Here is a 26958-nt window from a genome sequence, read left to right as displayed (position 1 = left end):
ACAACTTACAGCTCAAATATTACACAAGGTTTAACAGAAGAATTAATATAAGTGCTTTTATAAATTATAAGCTTCACATTTCTGCCTTATAACCCTCCAAACATTGGCCCCATTCACTTCCATTGTAAGTGCCTCACTGTAACCTTGATTTTTGCTGCTTCTTTTTTTTTTTTTTTTAAAGAACAGGATGGACAAATCAAAATTATTTTTTGTGGTAATCAACTTTATATTGCACAAAAGCTGTCGACTGAGCTTAGCTTGTGTTGAGCCCAGAATGTTCTTTTAAGAAATTTTGGCAATAGCAAATTGGTATTGATCGTAAATTGGTAAATGGTCATTTTGACTGTACCATTTAGTTCGTATGCATTTTGTTTACTATTGCTGAAGAATATTGATAAAGTTTGTCAAAGGAATAAGGTAACACTTTACAATAAGGTTAAAGTAATATTTGTTTACATTAGTTAATGCACTATGAACTAACACAAACTAACAATGAACAATTGTAGTTTTATAAACTAATATTAACAAAGACTAATAAATGCTGTAATATTAAACTGTTCATTGTTAATTCATGATACCTAATGCATTAACTAATGTGTACAAATGGAACCTTATTATAAAGTGTTCCCATATTTTTTATGATAAAATTTGTACACATTTAATGCATTATGAACTAACATGAACTAACACAAAACAACTGTATAGACCTGTTTATAAATCAACATTAACCAAGAGTAATAAATATTACTTATTTAGCTGCTTTTTGAGGTGACTGCCATGCCACATTTCAAAGTATTCTCTGTGGCAGCATGAGAATGATGTGATGCATAGATAAAGCATACAATTCCACACCTAATGTGCATTCTTTGCTTTTCATTTTGTTGCATAAGCAGAAAATATGAGAAAGAAATGAAATTACCCAACACGCCCATTTTTTCCTAACAAAACTGCTTAAACACACATGACATCATAATTACTTTAGAGCATGTAAGTACAAACTTCCTAGGAGGCAACAAAAGTCTCTGGAAAATATGGTTGTATCATTCCAGCCTGCAACTTCTGCATATTAAACAAATTATATCTGTATAATTGTTTCACTATTGGATTGCTAGAGTGGCTGCAGTATGCAGGTGTGTGCGGATGCATTTCCAAAGTCATTGCGCATAATATTCTCTGTGTATGATGTCTGTATATGTTTGTGTGTTTGGTGTGTATCATCTTTTCCACTTCTCCTTCCACCCCCAGATGTCCAGACGGATACTTCGGCCCGCGGTGCTTGCAGACAGAGCCCCTGCGGTTATACGTGCCCAAACCTAATAAAAGTATGTTGACTTGAGATGTACAGCCACAAACAGAGGACTGGTCTGTCACTGGGTTCCCACTGTTGTCTCTCCCTTGTCCTCTTCCGCCTCCCAAGGCTTGCTGGCTTCAATCTGTCCTGAAACAGACACAGTGGTGCTCCAGTGGGGTTCCTCTGCTTCTGCTGTACATTATTGTAGTGTTGTTCTAATTCCATGTTCTCTCTGCTTTTTCTCTCTGTCTCTCTTTCTCTCTTCTTTCTGTGGCATTTCTCCTTTCTGCTTGACACCCCTTCTTTCTCCACCTCTTTCCTTCTCTTTCTCTTTCTATGGTTTTGTTTCCTTCCATCAGGTGTCCGAATGACTTTACTGGTGATCGCTGTCAAACCTACGTTATGGCCAGTTTCTACCGTATGTCCATTTCTTCTTCTGTCTGACTGTCTGTCTGTCCGTTCTGCATGCTGAAACTGGAGATGTGGAATATAACTTTGTCATGGTTAATCATCCACTCGAGGTTCTAACAAATTCATAATTTTTTTTATTACTTAATCAGTTTTACTTGGTCCAGTGTGCCATTCACCGCCCTTGCATCAATGGTTAACTGTACATTGAAAACAGTGTTATGCTTTAACATGATCAGTCATGCATGTTTTCGAGTATGATTGCATGTACTTCAGAAAAATTAAACCCAGAACTTATCATTATGATTGATGGATGTAAAGAAAAACAATGAACAACTTAAACAAAAAAAAAAAAAAAAGAGGCTGCATCACTGCTTAACATGTGAAACATATACATAACATATCAATCTAAATATAATTTTTACTTTGACTTTACTAACCACTACACACATGCTATAGAGTGTCCAACTAGACCATAAGATTTAGCACAACATGAGTCTAGCCAAAAATCATTTAGTTATTAAAAATTGCACAATAACAATATCAAAATAGTTGCTTATATTGTGTTTTTATAAATGAATTGTCAAAATTGCTATACAACTATATGTAAATACTGCAAATGGGGAAGATGATAATAACAAGATAATATTTAAACTTATCTAAACTAAATTACAAATTATATTGGATATATGTTAAAATTGCATACACATTGCAGACAGATAATTAAAAATGATTTAATCTAATCTGTAATTGTACTGTAAAATGTACGGTTTCATTGAGCTCTGCAATTTTGTAATTAGTTTGTGCATTCATGCACACCTTTTACAGCATTTACAACATATCAAGAAATTCTCAGTTTGGCTTCAATTAGGTGAAAGTCAACAGAAAAAGATTTTAGGAGAAAGAAATGTCATTTGAAATGATAGCAACAACCTATGTTGTTGATCACTAGGTATTTCTGTGTTATGTCACACATTTAGTAATATAATATCATTAGTAGATAAGAGAAGTATCAGATTTTGCAAAGTTCCAAAAATGCAAAAAAAAATTTTTTTTCAAAAGTAGCACTAATATTTCTCGCCCTGTTTATTTTATCAATCGCAGTAGTTTGCATACAATATACTATTCTGTCTTTTCACAAATACATGCATCATAATATAAAAATCTTGTTACTCTCATAGAATCCTGAATTCCCCCCACACACAGCTCCCGTCTTCACCTCACAGTTAAAAAATCCTCCCCTTAATTATGTTGTGAAATTAACCAGCTCCACTTCCCCGAGGTGACACATTTTACCCGTATAAGGCTACACACATTGGCATCTCCACCGCACATGCCTATCAACTGCAAAATAACACCTAGATTAGAGGGAGGCAGAGGGATCACTACACCTGACAGCTCATGCCTGTGAGCTATGGGCTCTCACATATGTCTGCTTAGTGCCTATAATCAGGCCTTTGTGCTTTCAACAACGTTGCTATGCTGCCGCTGTTTACATTTTAACATGTACTTATTGTTTAAAAAAAAAAAAGAGACAGGACAAAAATTTATGTTAACACAACTGTTCTAGGATAGGAAGCTTACACAGTTGAATGTAAAATGGAATCGATTTTCTCCCTGTATAAAAGGAATACTTTATAAGATGGTGTAAAAAAAAAAAACACTCAAAGAGATGCAAAACAAGAAATATAATAATATGACACAACCTGTGTCATGTTATGTCATGTCATGATTTAGCATCCCGGAATGTGATATGTGTTACCCATATCAGGATAGATCATCATGTCTTCGCATGCAAAGATGTGTGGATTGTTTTGCTTTCCCACTGTCAACAACCAGGTTACCTCTCTAGAAATGAAGTGTTTCTTTCAACAAACTTTGGATGCTGAAATAGTGCAGCTACTTACAAAGCTTTTAGAACTGAAGAAATGTGTAATTTTAAAATGTGGCATAATAGGTGCATATAAATACTGTAGAAGCAGCATGAGGAAAAATAGAACTGATGGGCAGATCAATCTTGAAATATTGATACTTCTGATCCTTACAATATACTGTTCAAATTAAGGGGCAGATTCACTAAGAATGAATTGCGGGCTGTAAAAGCGCCGTTTTTTTGCATGCGCTGTTTGCGCTGGTTTAGCGGCCGATTCGCTAATGAAATTATGCATATAAGTCAACAGCGCAAACATGGCCACAAAATCGCTGCTGAACACAATTTTCACGCGCAATTCAGATCTTGCAGACCAATTTATTTGACACAACTTGCTGGGACTATACATCATCACTGTGATCCAGACACCTTGACAACACTGCGCATCTGGATATATGCCAGGATATAACACTCTTCTCCATCATTTGATGATTTTTTGATTAGGTACTGCTGATTTGCTTGGTTGAAAATGTTCACAAATATCTCTTAATTAATTTTACCGCCTAATTTCATTTGGCGATAATGGGGCAACCTAAATTGCACCAGGCAATTTTTGTGAATAAAGCGCAATCTACAATGAAACTAATTTACATAAAGGAGTCATGACAATAAATTAATTTAAACACCCAAGATGCAGCGTAACTTCAGTGCTGATTGCGCTTGCTAAAATAGATAGCGAGTGGTTAGTGAGTAAGAAACAGGTTTTTGCGCTGAAATTTCACGTGCAAAAGTGTCGCAACTGTTTAGTGAATCTGCCACTAAGTGTTTTTTGATAAACTAGTGATTTTTTTTTGATAAACTACTGATTATTGATGCATTGAAAAGGGAATAAGTGGTATGGCCCATCACTAAAACATAGCTTTGTCACCAGGGACTGAGAAATAGAAAAGGAAGGAGTCCTCGATCTCAGTGTACAATCTGAATTTAAAAATCTCAAACACAGAGCACATCTGACAAAATGTCACTTCGACATGGAAAGCCCAATCTGTAAATCTGTTTGCAGTGTGTGTGCAGATTGTCCTTCAGAGAAAGCATGAAAGCAGACATTTCCTCAGAGCGGTCTTCTCTGGATCTTCTGTCACTTTCTGTTCCACACTTTGCTGAAGAGAGAATTGTAATCACTCTGCCAATTAGAGCCACAGCAGAGAGCTAAAGCCTTCACCAAGAGAACATTGACATCAACAAGAGGAGGGGTAACTGGCCTCCAGTTCCTCGCGGTTCACAGAGACACATATATTCAGGGACTATTTAGAGTCTATATAGAGTTAGTGGAAGCAGTGGCTTAACCCTGGGCGATCAAACTGGAATCCACCAAAGTTTTGAGAGTAAAAAAGCTATAAATTCTGTCTACCCTTATGAATTTTTTCTTCCATGAAACACAGAAGGTGATATTTTGCAGAATGTCCTGGCTGATTCTTTCCATTCCCACTCCAAAGATATCCTACCCCAACCCCCCCCCCCCCCCCCAATAAATTAAAGTATCATAAAAGTGGTCCATACGATACGCAAGCTATTTTCCAAGTCTTCTAAAGCTGTACAATAGCTTTTTATGAGGAAAAGACAGAAATTTTAATTGTTATTTGCTTAAAATCTTCCCATCTGCTGTAGCTCCCAAATATAAATATCTAGATGCTTTGTATCAGGTTTGATATCAATGACATCAGCATCAGACACTGCTGTTCTCATGTTCTGTCTTGTTATTGAAAACAAAACTCCAAAATATCAAGTTTTTTCCGACACAGTATGAATTGCTTTATTTACTGTATATATAAATATATATCTACATGTATAATGTAGGAAAGGGCATCCTTGGCAATGGGATCATCATATTTGGTGGTCCCTGCTTTAGAACTTTTATACCACACATCACACATAAGCCTATGGGAGTTTGATGCCATGACAACAGTGGGGATTCCCGTAGCTAATATTAGGCATGTGATCAGTCCATGTAAAATTTTCCTCGCTCATCCATTCATGAACAAAATTGTATAATCCTGATCCCCTTGTGCAAGAACATATTTTGATGCCATTATTAGCCGGACCTCCAGTTATAACATGCAGTGCTCCATAAATAAAGCCACTATCCCCACACTTTCTATTCGATTATTGTCAAGTCTCATGCTAGATATGGATGTACACTGGATACAAACTTTACATATAAGCAAATATGAATCCAATAATACCTTAAACGTTTAAAGTTTAATACAAGTTAAACACAATCAACAGCATTTGTTGTATAACGTTGATTACTACAAAAATAATTTCGATTTGTGTAAATTGTGTAAGGCACTTATATTGGAAGTGAATGGGGCCAGTCAGTAAACATTAAAAATCACTGTTTCAAAAGTACAGCCACAAAACTTAAACATTATACATGTTAATATGATTTTAGTGTGATAAAATCAGGGAATTTCCTGATGTAATGGCATCTACCAGATTACAGGGTTAATGTTGTCTTGACAAAAAAGTTGTAATATTAGACAGCTTAACACAGATTAGATTAGTAAGCAATATTTTGAGACTACAATCACGATAACATGAAGTGTTTGTGTCTAGTGTCTTGTGTCTATACCATTGAAAGTCTATTTTAACATTTAGGACTGGCCCCATTCACTGCCATTGTAATTGTCTTACAGTAACCTCCATCTTTTTTTTTTATAAACAAGGAACAATCTGAATTCATTTTTTGTGGAAATCAATATTATGCCACAAATTAAGTTGATTGCATTGAATCAGGAAAATTCCTTTCCTTGCATTGTCTGTTCCATTTTGCCAAATAATCTGTTGAATATGATCGCATGTTTTACTAATATAAACGTCCTAGTGTGTACTTAGCATCTTGTGATTAACAAATGACAAATCACAAAAATGCATTCATATTGTTCTATGAATATTATACACGGTCTCTGTGCCCCACAGGTAAGACACATCATAGAAATTGTAATTGTATAGTTGAACATTTAATTTACTTGCATCCCTGCATACTACTTGCTTGTTTTGTCTAGTGAAACTGTCTTGTTTGCAGTGTGATAACAATTATTTTGTTCATACAATTGACGTAACCCCTTAACATTAATTTCAGCATCTAACGGTGAATCGGCACAATGCCATTAATTCATCAAAAATAAAGAAATCTACTAACCTAGATGCTCGTCTTAAAACCTTAGGTCCTAGTCCATGCAATAAATACCAAAATAAACTACTAGTTTGATGCTAGATGCTAATTTGATGAATTATAATTATAATTCTCTAGAAACCTAGAAGTGGTAGGAGTGGTGGTGGCGTAGTGGGCTAAAGCACATAACTGGTAAGCGGTTGCTGGTTCGATCCCCACAGCCACCACCATTGTGTCCTTGAGTAAGGCACTTAACTCCAGGTTGCTCCGAGGGGATTGTCCCTGTAATAAGTGCACTGTAAGTTGCTTTGGATAAAAGCATCTGCCAAATGCATAAATGTAAATGTAGAAACCCATATTTCAGTGTGCATAGGCTTGCTCTAACCTGCATGCCCTAATCACTTGCTGTTCTCCAGTATGTGCATATCCCCACTTAGGATGTGCCTGATGTGTACAGAATTCTCATACCACAATGCCCATATGTGTTCCTGTGTAGGGTGGAATATCTCTCTCTTAAACTTTGTTCTTCTTTTTCCTCTTCTTTTTTTTTTTTTTTTTTTTTTTTGCTGTTCAATTATCAACTCTTTGAACTGGCAGAGTCTCTCGGGATTGAATTTATGGGTATGGACCAATCTTTCCTCCTGATTTCCAAACTGAACTGTGTAGCTCTCATTCCATTTGACACATCTTCATCTCTCTCTCTGATGGACTCTAAGGCAAATGAACAAATTGATTAACAAATAAATCAGCTATTGCTCTGTATTGTAGCCCCTGTTTTCCAAGAGTCAGCATTAGAATTTTATTTGCAGCCCTTGTCCTGTCTTTATGAATTTTCTAATGACTCATTGTGTTATAGCTATTAAAAGCTGAAGTGTGTAAAATGTTCTTTCTCTTATCTGATGTTAATAATTAAACAAGCTATTTGTATCTGTCACAGTAACACTGGCTAACCAATGGTGCAAGTTTGGGACGGGATTATCTGTTTGTATGACCAATGGAAAACGGAGGACTGTTTGGAAACCTGCTTGAAAATGATCATTATTTTTGCAATTCCATTTGGTAGAAATTACACACTTCAGCTTTAAAAGCTGTAAATTCCTGAGAAAAAAACTAAGCTATTGTCAGAATGACAACAAATAACAAAGAAATGTATTTCATTTCGGTTCGTTCTGAGCATAAACAGTAGTTTTTAGTTCTGGTGCTGTCGTCCCGCAGCCGCCTTTACAAATACAGGGTTCCCGTGGACTCTTAAAAAGCCTGAAAATGTCTTAAATTCAGTTTTCCAAAATGTAAGGTCATAAAAAGTCTTAAATATTTTTGATTATACAACAAAAGTCAAAAGTCAAAAGACAAAAGTGGAAAGACAGGAATCGTGATATGACCAAATGTGAGTATCAAACTTCAAAAGAATCCAATTGAATTAAATAAATGCATGCGCTGCATCCTTCAAAGTGAAAACGCGGCACTGTTGTATTTTCTCTAAGCACGCGTGGGCTTGTGAGTGTTATCAGCTATTGCAGAGCAGTTCGCAATCATTAAGCCATGTCGGAAATTTATGACAAGTGATTACTAATGATCAACTGTTGATGATGTTATAGTGTTGATGAAATATGACAATTTTTACTTTTAGTAAGGAAAGTCTAAGAACATTTAATAAAGGCTACCAGTTTTAAAAACTATTGGCAGATTAACTGCCTTTCTTTCAATACATTATCTTATCAGCAAAATCCAATATCGGTCAACCTCTAATTTGTATTTATTTATATAATGGTACATAAACCAATTTGAATGTGATATATATGTGGAAAACATGCCTTGAGTATTTTTAACTTGTATATCCTACCCTGTTTTACTGATAAGCATTGTTAAGGCCATGTTGAATGTGTGCCCCTGCTTATTTAAGTAAGAGTCTGTGATACATGATTTATTTTGAGATTGTTTTGGTATGGGGCTAGGGTATTAATTTTATTTGTTCAGGTCTTGAAACATTTCTTAAAAAGTCTTAAATTTGATTTGAAAAACTCTGCACCAACCCTGAAATAGTAACCGGTTAGATTGAAATAAAAGAATGGTTAATAATATAATATAATATTTATTTATTTATTTTTTTTTTTTTTTTAATGATAGTACTCTGTGCTAAGGGTTGAGTTTTAGTTTTAGGATACAAATCATAATCATAGTATACAGTAGCTTGTATAAAGTAATGTCATTTCAATAAATTTATTCTTTATATTATTATTTAGCCCCAAAAATATTTCAAATATTAATTTGGCCACCTAAAATCAATTAATAGCTTAAATTTCTCTCTCCTGCATGCATACACACACTGTGTGGGCACGTTTGTACTACACATCAGCTTTTTCAGGAATAATTATTATTTGTATTTATTTTTTTACATTGTTTTTTAAACTAGCGGCATCCTTTAGAATCAAAGTGCATGCTCATGTTTCACTAAAAGGGGAGAAGCCAAATTTTTTTTTGAGCAACAGGAAGTGATGTAATTCTGAAAATTTACTGTGATAAACCCTTTGGTCTTTGGTTTCATGAAAAAATTATCAGAACAAAATTAACCAGTTACCAGCATTTCATAATAATGTTTTCACTCCGGAACAATTGACAGGGATTTCGTTCCTGTTTTCGGTTACGTTCTGCAAAAAAATTTGTTCATTTGCGGTTTTTGTTTTCATTCCTTCGTTTTTAGTCCCTGGTAGTTAGTATGTCAAAATTTACATAGGACACTTGACAACCACATGTTTTGTTAAATCGGTTGAAACAACATAAAGATCCAGGAAATTTGTAAAATTTTGTTGTCAACATGAAGATACACAGGTTTCTTCAACTGTGCATATGCAGCTTGCCTAAAAATGTAAAAGTTAGCATTACACAGGGGTGATTTGTGTAAAATTCATTTTACACTCCGAACTGGTATTTACCGAGCAGTAAACATAACAAGTGCGTAGATTCAAGTGGATTTGTTTATGTGCACTGGAGTAGTGTTAACATTGAATTTGAATTATGTTACACCGGCAGGCGTTGGCTCAAAAAAGAGCCAGTTGTTTCAACTGTTCATCATTTTCTGTCATGCACGTTCTCTCAGGTTTTATATCAAACACTTTGGGTTGCCCATTTTGATGTTTTCAAAGGGCCATATAATATCTGGCCATGTCAACTAGGACTTTTATTTGATAGCAAGCTGTAACTTCCCCAGAGGGTGCTTGATATAGAGTTAATCATGGTGACTTGACTGACATGTCAAGATCATTTCAATGCAATATGGATATGTGCTGCAGATATGAGTTCCCTTGACTGTCTTAAACGGATAGTTTTTCACAAAAAGGAAAATTCTGTCCTTATTTACTCACCCTCATGTTGTTCCAAACCTGTATGGCTTGCTTATTTCATGGAACACAAAAGGAGACGCACCATGAAATGAAAGCGAATGAGAGTAAATATTGACACAGTTTTCATTTTTTGGATAAACTCTTTAAAGATTTCTTACTTTCCTCTTCCCTATCGTACTCTTCTTTGCCATCTTCCCTCTCTCAGTTTCCTTCAACTTCTGTTGTTCCCCTTCTGTCACTCACTCGACGTTGTGTCGATGTAGTGACACTAAGGGTCGCTCTTGAGAGCCCTGAACACCTCTATTCTTTTGAGAAAAGGCCAATGAGAATTGCCAATGGGCGGCGGTCACGGCGCTCAGGTTGATTCGTATGAGACCGCTTCAGCACTGGCTTCAGACTCGAGTCCCGAGATGGGCATGGCGCCACGGCACACATCGCGTAGCTATCACGCCGCTCTGTCGCCACTTATTCAGCCCTTGGACAGACCTCATGTTTTTGCGGGCAGGAGTTCCCCTACAGCAGGTGTCCAGATGCGTCGAGGTCACCACAGACGCCTCCAAGTTGGGCTGGGGCACCATGTGCAACGGGCACGCAGCCACCGGTTCCTGGACAGGACCACGACTGGGTTGGCACATCAACTGCCTAGAGTTGCTGGCTGTACTGCTCGCCCTGCGGAGGCTATTGCCATTGATCCGGAGAAAGCATGTGTTGGTCCAGTCAGACAACACAGCGACAGTAGCGTACATAAATCGCCAAGGCGGCGTACACTCTCCTTGCATGTCGCAACTCGCCCGCCATCTCCTCCTTTGGAGTCAGCGGCGGCTGAGGTCACTGCGGGCCACTCACATCCAAGGCAGCCTCAACGCTACAGCGGACATGCCGTCGTGGCAAGCGACACTCAGCGGAGAGTGGAGACTCCACCCGCAGGTGGTCCAGCTGATTTGGAGTCAATTCGGCAAAGCAAAGGTAGACCTGTTCGCTTCCCGGGAATCCTCCCACTGCCCGCTCTGGTATTCCCTAATGGGAGCCCCCCTCGGGATAGATGCACTGGCATACAGCTGGCCCCGGGGGCTGCGCAAATATGCGTTCCCCCAGTGAGCCTACTTGCACAGACCCTGTGCAAGGTCAGGGAGGATGAGGAACGAGTCATCCTCGTGGCCCCATATTGGCCCACCCAGACTTGGTTCTCGGACCTCATGCTCCTCGCAACAGCACCTCCCTGGCAGATTCCTCTGAGGAAGGACCTTCTTTCTCAGGGACGGGGCACCATCTGGCACCTGCGCCCAGACCTCTGGAACCTTCACGTCTGACCCTTGGACAGGATGCAGAAGACCTAAGTGGCCTACCACCAGCAGTGGTAGACACAATCACTCAGGCCAGAGCTCCCTCTACGAGGCAGCTTTATGCCCTGAAGTGGCGCTTGTTTGCAAAGTGGTGTTCTTCCCGAGCCGAAGACCCCCAGAGATGCACAGTCAGGTCAGTGCTTTCCTTCCTGCAGGAGAGGCTGGTGGGGCGGCTGTCCCCCTCCACCCTGAAGGTATATGTAGCCGCTATAGCGGCCCACCACAACACAGTGGACGGTAAGTCCTTAGGGAAGCACGACTTGATCATCAGGTTCCTCAGAGGGGCCCGTAGGCTGAATCCTCCCAGGCCACGCCTCTTTCCCTCATGGGATCTCTCCACAGTCCTCCTGGGCCTTCGCGGAGCCCCCTTTGAGCCGCTAGAGTCAGTTGAGTTGAAAGCCCTCTCCTTGAAGATGGCACTCCTGATTGCGCTCACCTCCATCAAGAGAGTTGGGGACCTGCAAGCGTTTTCTGTCAGCGACACTTGCCTGGAGTTTGGTCCGGCAGATTCTCACGTGACCCTGAGACCCCGGCTGGGCTATGTGCCCAAGGTTCCCACGACCCACGGATCAGGTGGTGAGCCTGCAAGCGCTGTCGTTGCTGTGTCTGGTGCGTGCTTTGCACACCTACTTGGATCGCACGCAGAGCTTTAGACGCTTTGAGCAGCTCTTTGTCTGCTTTGGCAGACAGCGGAAAGGGAACGCTGTCTCCAAACAGAGGCTTGCCCACTGGATCGTGGATGCCATCACTCTGGAATACCAGGCCCAGGCCGTGCCCGCTCCTTTGGGAATATGAGCACACTCTACTAGGAGTGTGGCATCCTTGTGGGCACTGGCCCATGGCACCTCTCTAGAAGACATCTGCAGAGCAGCGGGCTGGGCTACACCAAATACCTTTGCGAGATTTTACAATCTCCGGGTTGAGCCGGTTTCGTCCCGTGTTTTGTCAGGTACAAACAGGTAGAGTTTGGTAATACGGAACAACTGGCTGGGTGTATCGCTTGCGTATAGCACCTTTCCCCTTCCCTGAGGCGAAAGCATGTGCTTTTACCCCCAGTCGAGTTCACGAAGTCGTGGACCCTGGATGTCCTTCCTCCCTAGCCCTGTGGCTCGCGAATTCGACGGAGGAGTTCGCAGCCAGACCCACAACGGGTACTAATATGCCCTGTACTGGGATAATTGCTCCACAGGTGCCGATTACTCAGGTAACCCCCTGTGATGTATTTTCCGCGGTACGGTCTCCCTATCGGCAGACCCACGTCACCCTTGGGCAGGGCCTTAACTGCCTCTGGCCACCGTGTATGTAGGGCTCCTCCCCTTTGAGGCAGGACCTAGCACCGCGCCCCTTCCATGTGCGGCTGGTGAGTCACCACGTGTCGTATTGCCACATGTTGACCTCCCCTTTGGGCAGGATGTGGTCTCCGCAGGGTCTTTTCCCCCTGAAAGTATAGGAATGGAAAAGAACACCTTCCCTGATGCATATAATAGCGTTAGATGGCCCCAGCCATATCTAATACTCTGTGGAGAGAAAACATAGAGAGAAAAGGGCTGGCGCGGTATGCTCCCATGCTAGTTCCGTCGGTTCCCCCCCTCAGGGATGTGGGGAAGTACATGACTTCTTTTTGGGGCATTGGGGGAGGTTACATGCAGACTGATGCACCTGCTATTACGCACGCAGCAGCTTGCTTGCACCTGCATCAGCAGTTCACGTAACACGGTTCACCTGTTGTGGCATTTTTCTATAGGGACCCCTAGAGTGAGTGACAGAAGGGGAACGTCTTGGTTACTGTTGTAACCTCTGTTCCCTGATGGAGGGAACGAGATGTTGTGTCCCTCTTGCCACAACGCTCTACTAGCCGCTGAATTGGCCAGACCTTGTCTCGGCTCCTCAGCACAAAACCTGAATGAGAGTGGGCATTCCTTCTCCTTTTATACCCGTATGTCCGGGGCATGCAAATTCCACTCGCCAATTCTCATTGGCCTTTTCTCAAAAGAATAGAGATGTTCGGGGCTCTCAAGAGCGACACTTAGTGTCACTCCATCGACACAACGTCTCGTTCCCTCCATCAGGGAATGGAGGTTACGACAGTAACCAAGACGTTTTTGCTCATTTTTTTATTATTTTTTTTTTTATGTCTTTTTTGCCTCTGTCCTTGCACGCTATATTGCCATTCTTCTCCTGCACCAATGAGATTTCTGCAGCTGTATTTTATAATGGTTCCAAATTGGATGCAGTGTCTCTTTTGTTTTTCTGTTCTTGATTTTGTTGGGCTTGAAAAAACTGAATCCTGTTGCCCTAGCATGCCAAACTGCATTAGTCCCATAATTAGGTTGTTTATATGACCTCTCCCAATCATCTGTTCTCTGCTTATAAAAACCACCCCTGTTTTCCCTTGAAAATGATCCATTTTGTGGTACATGTAATCTAGGCCTTCTACAAAGTCAGAATTTGGTTTCTTAAGAGCCAAACTTACTTAGATCCACATCTGCCATCACAGAGACCAGGCGGCCCTTCGGAAATAATGTTCTCTGACCATTTTTCCAGCTCGCTATGTACTACCAAGCAAAAGACAGCTGGATTATTTCATTATTGATTATGAAATATTTCCCCCTTACCAGCCCCTAGCCTTCCACAGCTCAGGCATATTCTCTTCCCTTTGAAATGTCAATGAGACCAACTCAAGGCCCATTTCCAAGGGAAAGACCAAGGCTGGATATAGTTTGTGATTTGATTATTTGAAAAATATTTCCTTTTGATTTGTAGCCAACATTCAGCATGTGTTTAAGATTGCTAAACATCCATGCTTTGATTGGTTATGGATACATTAATAAACTATCATTTTAAGGGATAGTTCACCCAAAACCAACAATTCTGTCATCATTAGGCAGAATGTTAGCCTCATTCACCATTCACTTTCACTGCATCTTTTTTCAATTCAAGGAAATTGAATGGTGACTTAAACAATTTTTGGGTGAACTATCCCTTTAATCAGGCTCAACACCCCTGTTGAGAGCATTTGTGCCTCCATGTGATTGCTTCTTGAAGGAACATGTCATGTACATTCATCTACATTTCATATTTTCACTTTTCTATGGAATGCAGGCTGGTCTTATAAATTGAGCTGAATTACAATGCCCTCCAGTGGAGAGAGACACCCATGGAATCACAGATGCATTTTCATCAGGGCCCATTCCCACATGTCCAGATAATGATATGCATTATGCTTCATGCAAGCACTTTCCACTGCTGAGCTGGTCCATTAGAGTCCTGTGTAGGGGCCTAAGCTTAGTGCCCATCCTCGATTAATCCTCATCTCAGTACAGCTAATGAGAGTGCAGTTCTGCTCAGCTTCATGCTACATGCCTGATAGGATGAGCAAGTTTCTCTAAGCTGTACATGATATACTGTATCTAAGAATTTGTTGCTGGAAGGCATGATGGATGATTTGCCGCAGTAGTGGAAACTGTTTATGAGAGTGTTTCAAAAACAGTTTTAATTGGAAAAGAGACTGATAGTTCCCTTCTGTTGTGTTGTATTTGTTGTCTGGCACCGTACAGAGGCAGAGGAGCTTTATCAGAAGAGAGTCCTGACAATCACCGGCATCTGTGTGGCTCTTTTGGTGGTGGGCATAGTCTGTGTGGTGGCCTACTGCAAAACCAAGTAAGCAAGCACGACAGCATCATACAGTATATTATAGATCTTATTCTAGATGCATTATTAGATGTAATCATTTTACTGTAGCAGTAATACTTCAAGTTGCCCTGCACTCAAAATAAATAAATTAAAAAACACACCTAATTAAATAAATAGTACTCTTGAAAATATTAAAAATATGCATTTTTTATTTTAAATATATTTTAAATATATTTTTTGCCTAAAATAACACCTAATTAAATTAATTGTAATTTTTACAAATATTTTCAATGTGTATTCCAAAATATTTTAAACAATTAATATGTACAGTATATGTGTGTATTATTTTAAATACACTAACACCTAATGAAATTTATATTACTTTTCACAAATATATGTGTATCCCAAAATATTTTAAATATATATATTGCATAAAATTAACACCTAGTGAAATGAATAGTATTTTTGACAAATATTTTTTTAATAAATGTATTTTCCTAAAATTATTAAGATATATTTTGTATATTTTCCACAAAAAAACAAAAAACAAAAAAAAATGAAATTAATAGTACATTTGATAAATATTTTAGTTTAACTATGTACAAACACATGGTATGAAGGAAAAAAAAAATTATTCTATAAAGGAGGGGTGGGGGGGTCCCCCTAATGATGGCAGTTTGAGATTACATGACCAGTCAAATATTACTCATTTCGGTAATCCCCCCAATTATTGGACACTTTTGGTTGCAAAATAAATTATTCATGGTTGATTTAATTAAGTCATTGGAAGCAGACAACTTTTGTGTGACGCTGCCTCTATGCTGATAGAGGTTAGCATAAAGTCTAAGATCACTGTTGGATCCACCAAAAAAATAAAATAAAAAAGTACTTAGTGCACCATAAATCTATCAGCAGCACTGGTAAGGAGTGTGGAAATAAACTTGTAAATGTGACGTGATAAATGTGACTCTGGGATGGTGTCTGAGAGAGTGACACTGCCTCACTGTAGCCTCCCCCCCAGGAAACAGAGGAAGAAGATGCACAATCATCTGAGGCAGAACATGTGCGTGGATCACCCCAACCGGAACCTGGCCAATGGACCCAATCACCCAGGCCCTGGTCCTGAGGAGATACCCATGGTAGATGTACGTCACTCTTCTTACTAAATGACATTGCTTGTGAAGTAATATCTTCTTTAGTGGACAGCTGTCTTAAAAGAAGGGCTCTTTCTCTCTCCTAATTGCAGTATATCTCAAAAAATATTCCTGCAACTGAGAGAGTTATTAGACACGGAACAGAGGTGTCTTTTCCTGGCAGCCGACAGTCTTCCAGATCCCACAATTCCTCCACCCGGGCCCATTCCTCCACTCACAGGTACATTCCCTGCCAGCAAGGCCTGATTTACTATAGCAGTGCTTAGACAGTTTAGGGACAATTATGTTGCAAGAAGTAAAATAAATCTGACCTCCCTTTGAGAATATTTTGCAATTTTGGAACATCCTTGGAATGTTTCATAATTTGGAACAAAGATTTATAATTAAAGTAAATAATGTTTTTTAATATTCTAAAAGTGCAGAAATTTTCTTCTAAGGTTCCAGTTAGTGTGTGGGTTAGGGTTAGATATTGTAGTTTGGGTCATGTTTAGTGTGTGGGGGTCAGATTTTGTCCAGATGGTGACCTGCTCCATCATTTTGAGTCACTTTGACCCCAGAATCACATTTTTAATTTATGCACTAAAGTAAAAAGAAAAGTCTCAGCCAACATTTAAACTATTATATTTCATTAAACATTATAATTATAGAAAGTTTCCTTTCTACTTTACGTTAGATATGTACTTTTGTAAATAGCATTAGCTCAGTTTAATAAAACAACAGAATTCTGTGGAAAGTCCCCACCGTGTGTGTGTGTGTATGTGTGTGTGGACTCCTCACTTTGCTTTTTACTCATCAAGAGCCAGGGTCATGCTCCAATTGCCCCCTACCCGAGTCATACGTCTGTTTTCATCTCTTTCAGCATTCTTTCCACTTACACTCATCCCTATGCGCTTTGACATGGAATCTAAGTCAGATGTCCATTTTTCACCCCTTTTAAAGTGAAGAGAAACTCAGGTTTACTCATTGACCACTCGCAGCGCTCCGACTTTACGCTTTTCACTCAAACATATTCTCACATACACACATATGGGTTAAGCATCTCATGCGCTTTTTCTGTACCACTTTCTTTCTGTCCCTTTTCTTTTTCTCTGTCTTTCTCAGACACGAGGGGAGAACGTGGAGTCTGGAGCACACAGACAGCGTCCTCTCCGACTGTCCTTCCGGCATGATGTCGTCCTCAGTGGGGACCAGTAAATGCAGCAGTCCTGCGTGCATGGAGGCGCGGGCCAGGCGTGCCGCACACTGTGGCTTTACTGAGCCCCACCGGCCGGCCCTGCAGTATGGCGACTCATTCGACTCGCTTGGGGACTCTCCGCATAGCGACAGGTGCGCAACAGCGCCAAACCCCCCCCTCCCCAAACCATGGCACTACAAACCATTTTTAGTGTGTGCAGTAAGACACCTCTGCGTTCCAGTGCGTAGTTTCCATTACCCCTGGAGACTGGCATGGGTGGCGTGAAAGATTCAATAGTCAGTAGAGAATTGCACAGAGAATTTAATACTTTGGGCCCCTTTACACCTGGCATTAAAGGATAGTTTTCTCATCTTTCTTCCATGGAGCACAAAAGGAGATGTTTGCCCAAATTTTAGGGACCGACAGCCTCGGTCACTATTCACTTTCATTGTATGAGAAAAAGATGCATCAAAAGTGAATGGTGACTGAGCCTTCTGCCTTACATCTCCTTTTGTGTTCCACATGAACTATCCCTTTAATTTGGGCAAGTGCTATCATATTGCAAGCCGATCACCAACAACGTATGTTAATGCCTGGCATAAAGGGGGCCTTAAATTCACTGCAGATATCATGCAGATGCTCTGACTTGATGGAGTGAGTGTCAGAGAGGGAGTAGGGTTTAAATAGAGCTTCGCTGCTCCAGATGCGCAGTATTTGTATTGAGGCAGAGTGGAACTAGCCCACGGCCATCTGTATTTACAGTTATCTCTTGCCTGTAAAACGCCCACACTGCCATGCGAGGTCCAAAACAGGAGGATTTATACCGTGAGGGGTTCATTAAGTCAACGAGAGCTGAACAACACTATCTCAGGAGTGAAACAAGTCTCTCCTGCTCTGCTGTGCACTCTTTCCCTCTCGTTCCATCTTTCCTCTCTGCCTTCTCTCCTCCCCTGCAGCTAACTGAGCGATCTGCCCTCAGTTCAGGTTCAGCAAATCTGTGAAAGGCCGGCCAGTGATAAAGGAATAGTTCACCCAAAAATGAAAAATCTGTCATCATATACTTACCCTCATGTGTTCCAAACCTGTATGACTATCGTTTTTCCTATTAACACAAAAGGAGAATGACAGCCTCAGTCACTAACATACTGCCTAACATCTCCTTTTGTGCTCCAAGTAAGAAAGAAAGTTATAGTGGATTGGATCAACATGAGGGTGAGTAAATGATGAGAATTTTCATTTTTGGTTAAAATATCCCTTTAATTATCTTTGAGTTCATTCACTGTTACTCACACAGCATAGGCAGGATGAGCAAGCACAGATAGGAGAAATTTTCCTGTCAAAGGCGTCAAGGAAAATTGTCAGTTTACATGATTAAGTGTAGCATGATGCAAGCTAACAGAAGGCAATCGTAGTCATCCATCTGGTTGTGTGCAGCAGTTACAATGCCAAACATAGACTGAGAGGTTTGACGTAGCCCTCATTTGTTTCTGTAACACACACTGTTGCTCTCATTTGCTATCGATTTGTCAGCTGCCGTGTCTTAATGTACATACTATAATTTCCAAGTGCCATAGCAAGATGGGGGTAAATTTACACAATACTGCAACACCACAATACACGAGTACTGTAAATAATCCACAGCATTAGAGCCAGGGTTATTATGGTGTTACATTTTAAACTGAGTTCTTATTTCTATTTTTTATTTTTTATTTATTTATTTTTGTTCATTTTCTTTCAGTTTAGTTTAATTGTTGTTCACTCTATCACTCTTAGTTTTAGTTTAGTTTTTTCAGCCTTTTCTAGTTTCAATTTAGTTTTTCTCCATTTTTAGCTTTTTATTTTAGATTTAGTTTTAACATTTTAGGGCTGCCAAAATGTGTTAACTGATTTAATTTAAATAAACGCTGTTTCATAATATAAAAAAAATTATTTGTGGTCATTTATATTTTATTCTAGTTTAGAGCAACAGAAGAATATTTTAGTTTAGTTCAGTTTTTACAATTATGTTAGTTTTTACTGTTACTTACTTTTATAGTTAATGAAAATGTTTTAATTCTGTTTTTGTTGATGATTTCACTAGGAATGCACCTAAATGTCAGCCTCCGAAAGAGAAAAAAAAGTCTTAGCCGAAAATTTGAACGGAAATCGTTACTTTTAAATCCAATAACAGAAACATTCACAAGGAGAAAAAGCATTGTTTATGTTGCACATTAAAGTCCACATCCACAGAAGTGCAGTGATTGCTCTCTTGGTCATTAGCATATTAATAAAGAGCACTTGAAGACATACAATAGCTTTGTTAATCGCAAAGGATGCATTTAATAAGTAAATATGCAGTCTGCATGCGTAGCATGCTTTAGTGATTGAGCGCTGCTCTGTTGTTGACACACACACATAGCATGAGTGGCTCGTGATGTGTTCACGGTGATGCACGCTTCCTGGAGTGTTCCACCAAAGTATAAGCCAGAGGGCTTTGAAGTTAAGAAATTATGACTGAAATTGTGTTATTGTCTAATATAACTATATTGTTATTATTATTAATAATATTAATATAACAAATTACAATAATATTTAAATTGAGTAATGTAATGTCCTTTCACAACAAAAATGAACACAAAAGAGATCCACTAAAGAATCCATTGCACATTCCAGGTCCACATACAAAAATGCCAATAGAACTGACTTCATGTTCACTTAAGATATTGCTTCTGCCTTGTCCAGTAGAGTAGTTAACGTTAAAGGTTTTCTTAATAGTCTACATAATTTCTGTAATTCTTCTCCATCTACTGTATTTTATAATGAAATGTGTAGTTAAAAAAAAGTGGATTCGGTGCATCCCTGGTAATAACATTTATATTTTGTTAAATTATTCAAAACAAAGTCTAATTGAAAATAATTATTTTAAACTTCAGTTTTCGGCCCAGTGTTTCCAGAATTTTCGGCTTCGGTTTCAGCCAAGAATTTTCATTTCGGTGCATCACTAGTTTTCACTGATAATAACACTGATTAGATCACCTAACTCATGCAACACTCTAGAATTCCACAGCATGGCATCTGTTTCTAAAGTGTCTTCTTTTTGGTGGTGGGTCCCTTCCCTTTTGTTTGTACTTAAAAACATTTGACTCATGTGTTTCTGTTTTGCACAACCTTCTCTCCTTCTCTTGCTCTCTCCTCTTCCTCTCCCTCCCTTTCTCTCATCACAGGTATGTGTCCGCCCTGACCACACCGGCTCGCCTGTCTCCCGTGGACTTCCATTACTCACTACCCCCACAGGTGCCTACCTTCCAGATAACGTCCCCCAACACCAGCCACGCCATGTCCTTGCCCCCTGCTGCACACACTCCATACCCCCCGGTGGAGGACCAGCCGCTGCTACGCCGCTACCAGGTGCCCCTGCATGAGGCCCGGGTTCACGAGCCTTACCGGCAACAGCAGCGCACCAGCTACCTGCAAGACAGCATGGGCAGTCTGCCCTCCAGCCCTTACCGGCTGGCTCAGGAGGAGGAGTACGAGAGCACCCAGGAGTACCTGTCCTCCCTAGAGCAACCAAAGAGAAGCAGTCGGCGCTGGCGCAGGTCCAGACTCAACGGCCATGTGGCGCCGCGTGGCTACCAGCCGTCCCGGGACTTGGGCTCGCGCAGTTGCCTGTCAGACAGTGACTCAGAAGTGGAGGAAGGTGAGAGCACACCCTTCCTAAGTATGCAGAATATGAATGCGGCCGAGCCCTCCACCCTCTACAGACCCATACCCGACACAAGGACTTCTCACGCCCAGAGCGGGCGGCATGGGCCTCGTGCCAGCACACAGACCAGACTGACACACTCACGGCCCAAACTGGACAATGCACCCCACTAAAGAGACCACCACCTATACACAAAATCAATCTACTATAGACCTGCACCTATAAGAAATATTTTTATTTTATATAACTGACAGATATTCTAAACAAATGAAATATTTATTTTCATTTTAGCAAAAGTTGTCTACTAGTTAACAGCAAAGACTTTTTTTATAGTGAAAACTCTATTTATATGTACATTTTGATTTACAGCATAAAAAAGATGTGCCAATTTTTTCACAACTTAAGAAAAAAAAATAGAGTAATATTGTGGTGCCTTTTGCTGTATGCCGACGCCAGAGGGCCAGTGAAGTTTTTTGTAGCCTTTCTTATACGGACGCCTCATTTTTTATACTCGTTTACTCTTTTGTTATCTCTTTTTGGCCTTTTTCCTTACTTTTCTTTCCAGGTTGTGTTCTATGGGGAGCAAACCCCCATTTGAACTGTGACATTGCCCTCCTTTATCCCTCCCCCCACACCATCATGCAATATAAACCACTCGAACATAAGGTGTATGTTTACATAGATTTTATTCAAAGAGATGTTTTATGATCATGTTGCTTTGCCAACAGGAAATCGATGACAAATGCAATTGGGGGTTCTTTCTCTGTCTAAAATGGGGCGCGATAAAATATGTTTTTGTGCGTGTGTGAGTGCTATGTCGTAATGCTTCATCTGACCAAATGGGTAGCTCTGTCATGCACCGCGGCAAGGTGCGTAGGCAGAGCGATCAAGAGGCCTGGGAATGACTGTGGCTCTGAGAAATATGCTGCTGTTGTCTAGAGTTACGCATACACGTGTACACCTGATGTGTTCGATCAGATGCCCTGCCCTGCCTTGACTTGCATTGTATTCCTACAGGGTAAGGTTTGTCACATGGGAGCCTTCTCATTCCAAAGGGTAAATGTGAGGAGGCCGTGGGCCGGGATAACAGCTGGTGGAGTTGAACTTGGCTGTCAGTGCTAATAGCTTTTGTCAGATAACAAAGAAATAAAGAACATATAGTCTTTCCCACTCAAGCCACCTTCCAATCACTCTTTCAAGTCACCCTCATTATCAGCACATCCATCCGATTAGTGCGGCCATCGGAGAGATAGATAGACAGGGAGGGAGAGAGAGAGAGAGTATGGACTGATGGAAGGCCTCACCACGTCTCAGGACCTCACTCCACTACACATTTCCCTCATGTACAGGACTGAAGAGAGATTGACGGATGTGCCTGTTCTCCCTTTGGTCCCTGTACTCCAGGACAGAAAAAGTGAAACTGAATTTCTGTGCAAAATACACAAACAAACTTAGACTCAAATGACAAGACACATAGCTGTGAATTACTAGGGGTCATTAAAATGCCAAAATATGCAAACTTTATATTCTACTTGTGTTCAACTGCATTTCATTTTTTAGATAAGAATGGCATGTAATGTATATTTTGCTGGCATGTTTTAATTTGAGGTCTATTTATTTCATTAAGTCCACATATTTCATACTGTTTCATATTCACAACCAGTAAGACACCAAATAGCGCTTATTGTTGTTTTTATTATCATTATTAAAGTACGCTATGAAATCAGTATATCATTTTCTTATAAGCGACTATAATACAAAGCCATGCCTTCATCTCCATTTTGAAGCACTCACTGGGCCCAGACCAAACTAAACTAAAAACAACTGCATCGAATGGCTCTGTTTGGAAGGAGACACTACTACATTTAGAACCTAATCAGTGAGATGAAGTATATTATAATCAGCTGTTTTTAACTATTCACCTACAACAAAGAGCGTCCACAGTCAGCATCAGCTTAAAGAATATTCATGTTAAAGGAGGTGAAGTCCACTCGATAAGGCACATAAAATCAACACCAAATATTGGAGGATCTGAACAAGGCAGATACGTGCTAGATATATTTTCATGCACTTCTATTAAAAGAGATACAATGTGTTGTGATTATTTTGGTGAAAAAACAATAATGTTCAAGTTAGAACCTAAAAGGGGTTTAATGCTGTATTATGACAGCACAATGGATTATCTTTCTTTTTAAATGAAGAGATGTTGGGTTTGAAGGTTAAAGAGCAGAATTTCTCTTAATGTTTCCCCCCTCACATTTTAGATCTCTGTATGTTTGAGAAATGCCAAAAAAGACTAGTTGGTTTATAAATGGAATTTCACTCCTCAACCCCTGAAAACTCAACCTCTGGTGGTTAGTTTTGATTTCCCCCTTGCTTGAAATGTCTAAACACCTCACCTCTGCATGTCCTTGTGGTCAAGGTTAGATGGGTGCATGGTACAAGCAGCATATTCTTTTTTTTTTTTTTTTTTCTCAAGTCAGTGGAAGTGTATTCTTTTTTATTATTATTTTTTTACATTCAGCAATAAAAAGGAATCTTTTTCCCCACCATGTCCATTCTTGGAAAAATGCTAGAGGATTTAAAAAAAGAGAGACAAACAAACGTGACTGTCATAGATTGTAAAAATAAAAATGAAAACACCTGTTCATATGAGAAAATAAATCTTTCTTGGTATCATTTTGACACATGTGCCCAAATCTGACCTGTTGTCTGTCTTATCTGTATGGTTATGATGTCAAATTTTTTTGAATCTTTCCCTTGAAGGAGTGAGAGATGAAGCCACTTGGCAAACTATTCAATGGCACAGAACACGGAATGCTGGGAAGAGAGTCATTCTGTGTGAGCAGATGCCAAATGGACCAGTGGTTCTCAACTGGTTTTGCTTTAGGACCCAGATTTCACATTGGACATCAAGTGGCAATCCAGCACAGTTGTTTATCGTACAAAATTTAATTTTGATGGTTTCATGCTCTCGTCACAGCACAAAACTCAGTGGTCGGCAGACTTGGCACAGGTTACTTGCAGTATAACCTGTTTACACTGCAAGTAAACCTGTTTATAATGTAGCCTGGGTTGTATTTTGTTTTACCTTGTGTAGTTTTGTTCATGGTTTTCCAGGATGAGAGCATGCCACGCAACCTGTACATGTTGCCATCTGCCTACTTCTGGCCAGCTTCTACCAAGTCACAGATGAATTCGTGGCAAAATACTTTTTATACCGTCAAAATACATAACTATACACAATAATATAGTTAGTTGCATTTTATTATTTGCATTTGCCATTGTTTTTTGCCTGTTGTCCATGACCCTATAAGAATATATTTGCAACACATTTTTGGGTCACAACCCATCAATTTATTTATTTTACATTAAGAAATTAAAAGCCAAAAAAGGAGAAATGTGAGAAATGTTCACATTAGGCTAGCTCATGATGGCTCGTGAGTGTGCTCTGACTTAGTAAAAAGGTCTTGAGACTTGACATAGACTCCAAATTTGAGACTCACGAACAACACAAGTCTTTTATGTCTACAAGGATTTTTTCTGAATATTGCAACACTGTTTAGATGCAAGGAAGCCTCTCATGCGCACTCTGCTGCTTCTTCCTTTGACAATGATTGGTAATGCACTTACTTTTTCAAGGAAATCCCCTGAAAATGTAAATGAAATTAACTGTCCTGCAACAGGTTTAATAAAACTAACCTGTATCATATAGAATAGTGTTTTCAAAAATTATTTAAGGCTTGATGTTATGACAAAAAAGGAAGACTAACGTAAAACGAAGACAAAAGATTTGATTTAGACCTGGCATTGAAAGACTTGACTCGGACTCTGCATCAGAGACTTGCAAAATCTCTGAAAACAATGTGGGCTTTACAGATTATTATAACCTTGTGTGTGACATTATGGCACATACAGATGGAGGAGGCAGAAGAACAAGGTCAGCTTCACTAGCTGTTTGTACCTCCAGCTGTTCTTTGTGTCTTGTGAGACATTTCCAAGGCATTCATCTGGGGCCTATCATCGCCAACACTTTGCTTTCCCCTTCATGAATCTGATCAGCTCTCAGTTTTTTATGTGTTTCTCTGCTCTCTGGTCAAATCTGACATGCCTAAACATGAAACATATGCCTTAGGATACTGTCATTTAACTGCCAAGTAAACTCGAACAAACCAGTCCATATCACTTAATTGTGGATGGACTGCAGCCTAGCTGTTTTAAGTTTCACACTTACAACTTTTAAGAGGTAATTATTTTGCCTGACTTTCCATGGCAAAGGCAGTTAAACTGTCTAAGAGTATGTTATCTCCAACCATCACATATGTGTGGAAATCTGTGGGTAGAGATTCTGCTTCGTTTAGCTTGTGAGCTAACTGAAGAAAACAGAACAAAGACATTTTCAATTTCACCATTTATGCCTTCAACATAAAATGAAACGTGACATACAATTTAAAGGTTATTCTTTATCATATTGACATGGTTTTCACAACATGAATCAAGAAGCGATTGCATTTAGGGCTGCAACTAAAGTTTTTTTTTTTTTTATCGAGTAATCTGCGATTATTTCTTCGATTAATCAGATAAAAAAATACTTTTTTCCCTGTATTTTATTAAAATTAGGTTTTTTAAAAACAGAAATGATAAAGGTGGTAAGGATTTGGTCCGATTTATGGTGCTGAATTCAGAATTCTGTACTTTCAACTATACTTCTTTTAAACAAAGCCTGAATCATTAAAAGTTAAGTTAATTTTACTATTATTATTACTTTCAGTACATATGCACAACAGTTCCTTTCCTTTACTTGTAAAACTTAACAAAAAGTACTGTTCATTAAAATGTAAAATGATCCATCGGAAATGGAGTGGGAATAAAAATCAGCCAGCAGAGGGCAATGGTGACACCAGAATAGAAATATTAATAATTCTGCCTACCTGAAAAATACACCATTATGTTAGAAACTTATGCTTGTACACTGTCACTGATTATTTACATTTTAAGTATAGTAAATTAATATTGTAAGTATTAAAATACTATTGTCACTGATTACATGTTTCTAAACTATTCTTAAAAAAAAATAAATAATAATAATAATAATAATAATAATAATAATAATAATAATAATTTAATGGTAGCGTATGCTTATCCAGTAAAATAATTTTTGCCATAGTATACATTTACTGGTGAAAACAGTGTTACGTTTTGCTATCAGGACTATCAAACTATCAGGACCCTTATCATTATTATATATTATATTCAGCATCCTATACAGTTTACAATCATCTGTGCTGAAAAGTTGCATCATTGCTCATTATATTCCATGCGCTCACATGATGAGAAATCAACAAAAAAAAAACTTCAAAATCGGCACACTTGAAGCTCTCAGACATCAGTGTGACATCCATGAAAGCTGCACAGTTGATTACATTGAAACTAAATTCAAGATGTTGCATGATGTTGCAAGATTACTAAACAGCAAAGCACAATTTAATTAAAATAATTGCGCCCCCTACTCCATTCCGATCGGTTTGTTTGACGTGAATGCGCGCACGTTGGAGACTCTTATTGTGGTAAAGACAAATAGTTTCGCGAGATTGTATACATTATAAAACATAGCAAATAGCAGTAAAATGTAAGATTTTCAAATGAAGCAGTAAAATGTAAGTCTGTCAACGCAACTGGTCCACATTAAACTGTATACTTATTATGATCTTCTTTGAAGTATTTATAAAGTGCTCTTGTGTGCTGAACAACTTGGGTCACGTTTTTTCTGCTTCCCTTTGTCTCTGTCCTTTTTCAAACGAGTTTCATCATGCAACTGTTAACATTTGTAATAGGTGTGCCCTCATACTGCTCACCTCATGTGTATGTGACCTGTCTTCCATAAATG

The 26958-nt window shown here is 39.3% G+C and overlaps 1 protein-coding gene across 11 annotated transcripts in view; it reads left to right on the top strand.

Moving 5' to 3' along the window:
* The window catches only part of LOC127431257 (pro-neuregulin-2, membrane-bound isoform-like), a 108980-nt gene extending 85218 nt beyond the window's left edge, over window positions 1-23762 (top strand). Inside the window, exons 5-11 of one of the 11 annotated variants that reach the window (XM_051681624.1) lie at window positions 1651-1709; window positions 7342-7365; window positions 14986-15088; window positions 16083-16206; window positions 16308-16435; window positions 17317-17541; window positions 20593-23762. In XM_051681624.1, coding sequence (XP_051537584.1) covers window positions 1651-1709; window positions 7342-7365; window positions 14986-15088; window positions 16083-16206; window positions 16308-16435; window positions 17317-17541; window positions 20593-21244 — 1315 coding nt within the window. In that variant the 3' untranslated portion in view covers window positions 21245-23762. Of the gene's footprint in view, window positions 1-1245; window positions 1323-1650; window positions 1710-7341; window positions 7366-14985; window positions 15089-16070; window positions 16207-16307; window positions 16436-17316; window positions 17542-20592 lie in introns of all 11 variants that reach the window. The other 10 variants (XM_051681622.1, XM_051681621.1, XM_051681620.1 and 7 more) reach the window with 10 other exon arrangements.
* Window positions 23763-26958: the final 3196 nt, after the last annotated feature.

The sequence above is a fragment of the Myxocyprinus asiaticus genome, chromosome 40, assembly GCF_019703515.2.
Source record: "Myxocyprinus asiaticus isolate MX2 ecotype Aquarium Trade chromosome 40, UBuf_Myxa_2, whole genome shotgun sequence".
NCBI classification, from domain to species: domain Eukaryota; kingdom Metazoa; phylum Chordata; class Actinopteri; order Cypriniformes; family Catostomidae; genus Myxocyprinus; species Myxocyprinus asiaticus.
The sequence above is the reverse complement of the archived record's forward strand: the minus strand, read 5'-3'. Positions and strand labels throughout refer to the sequence as shown.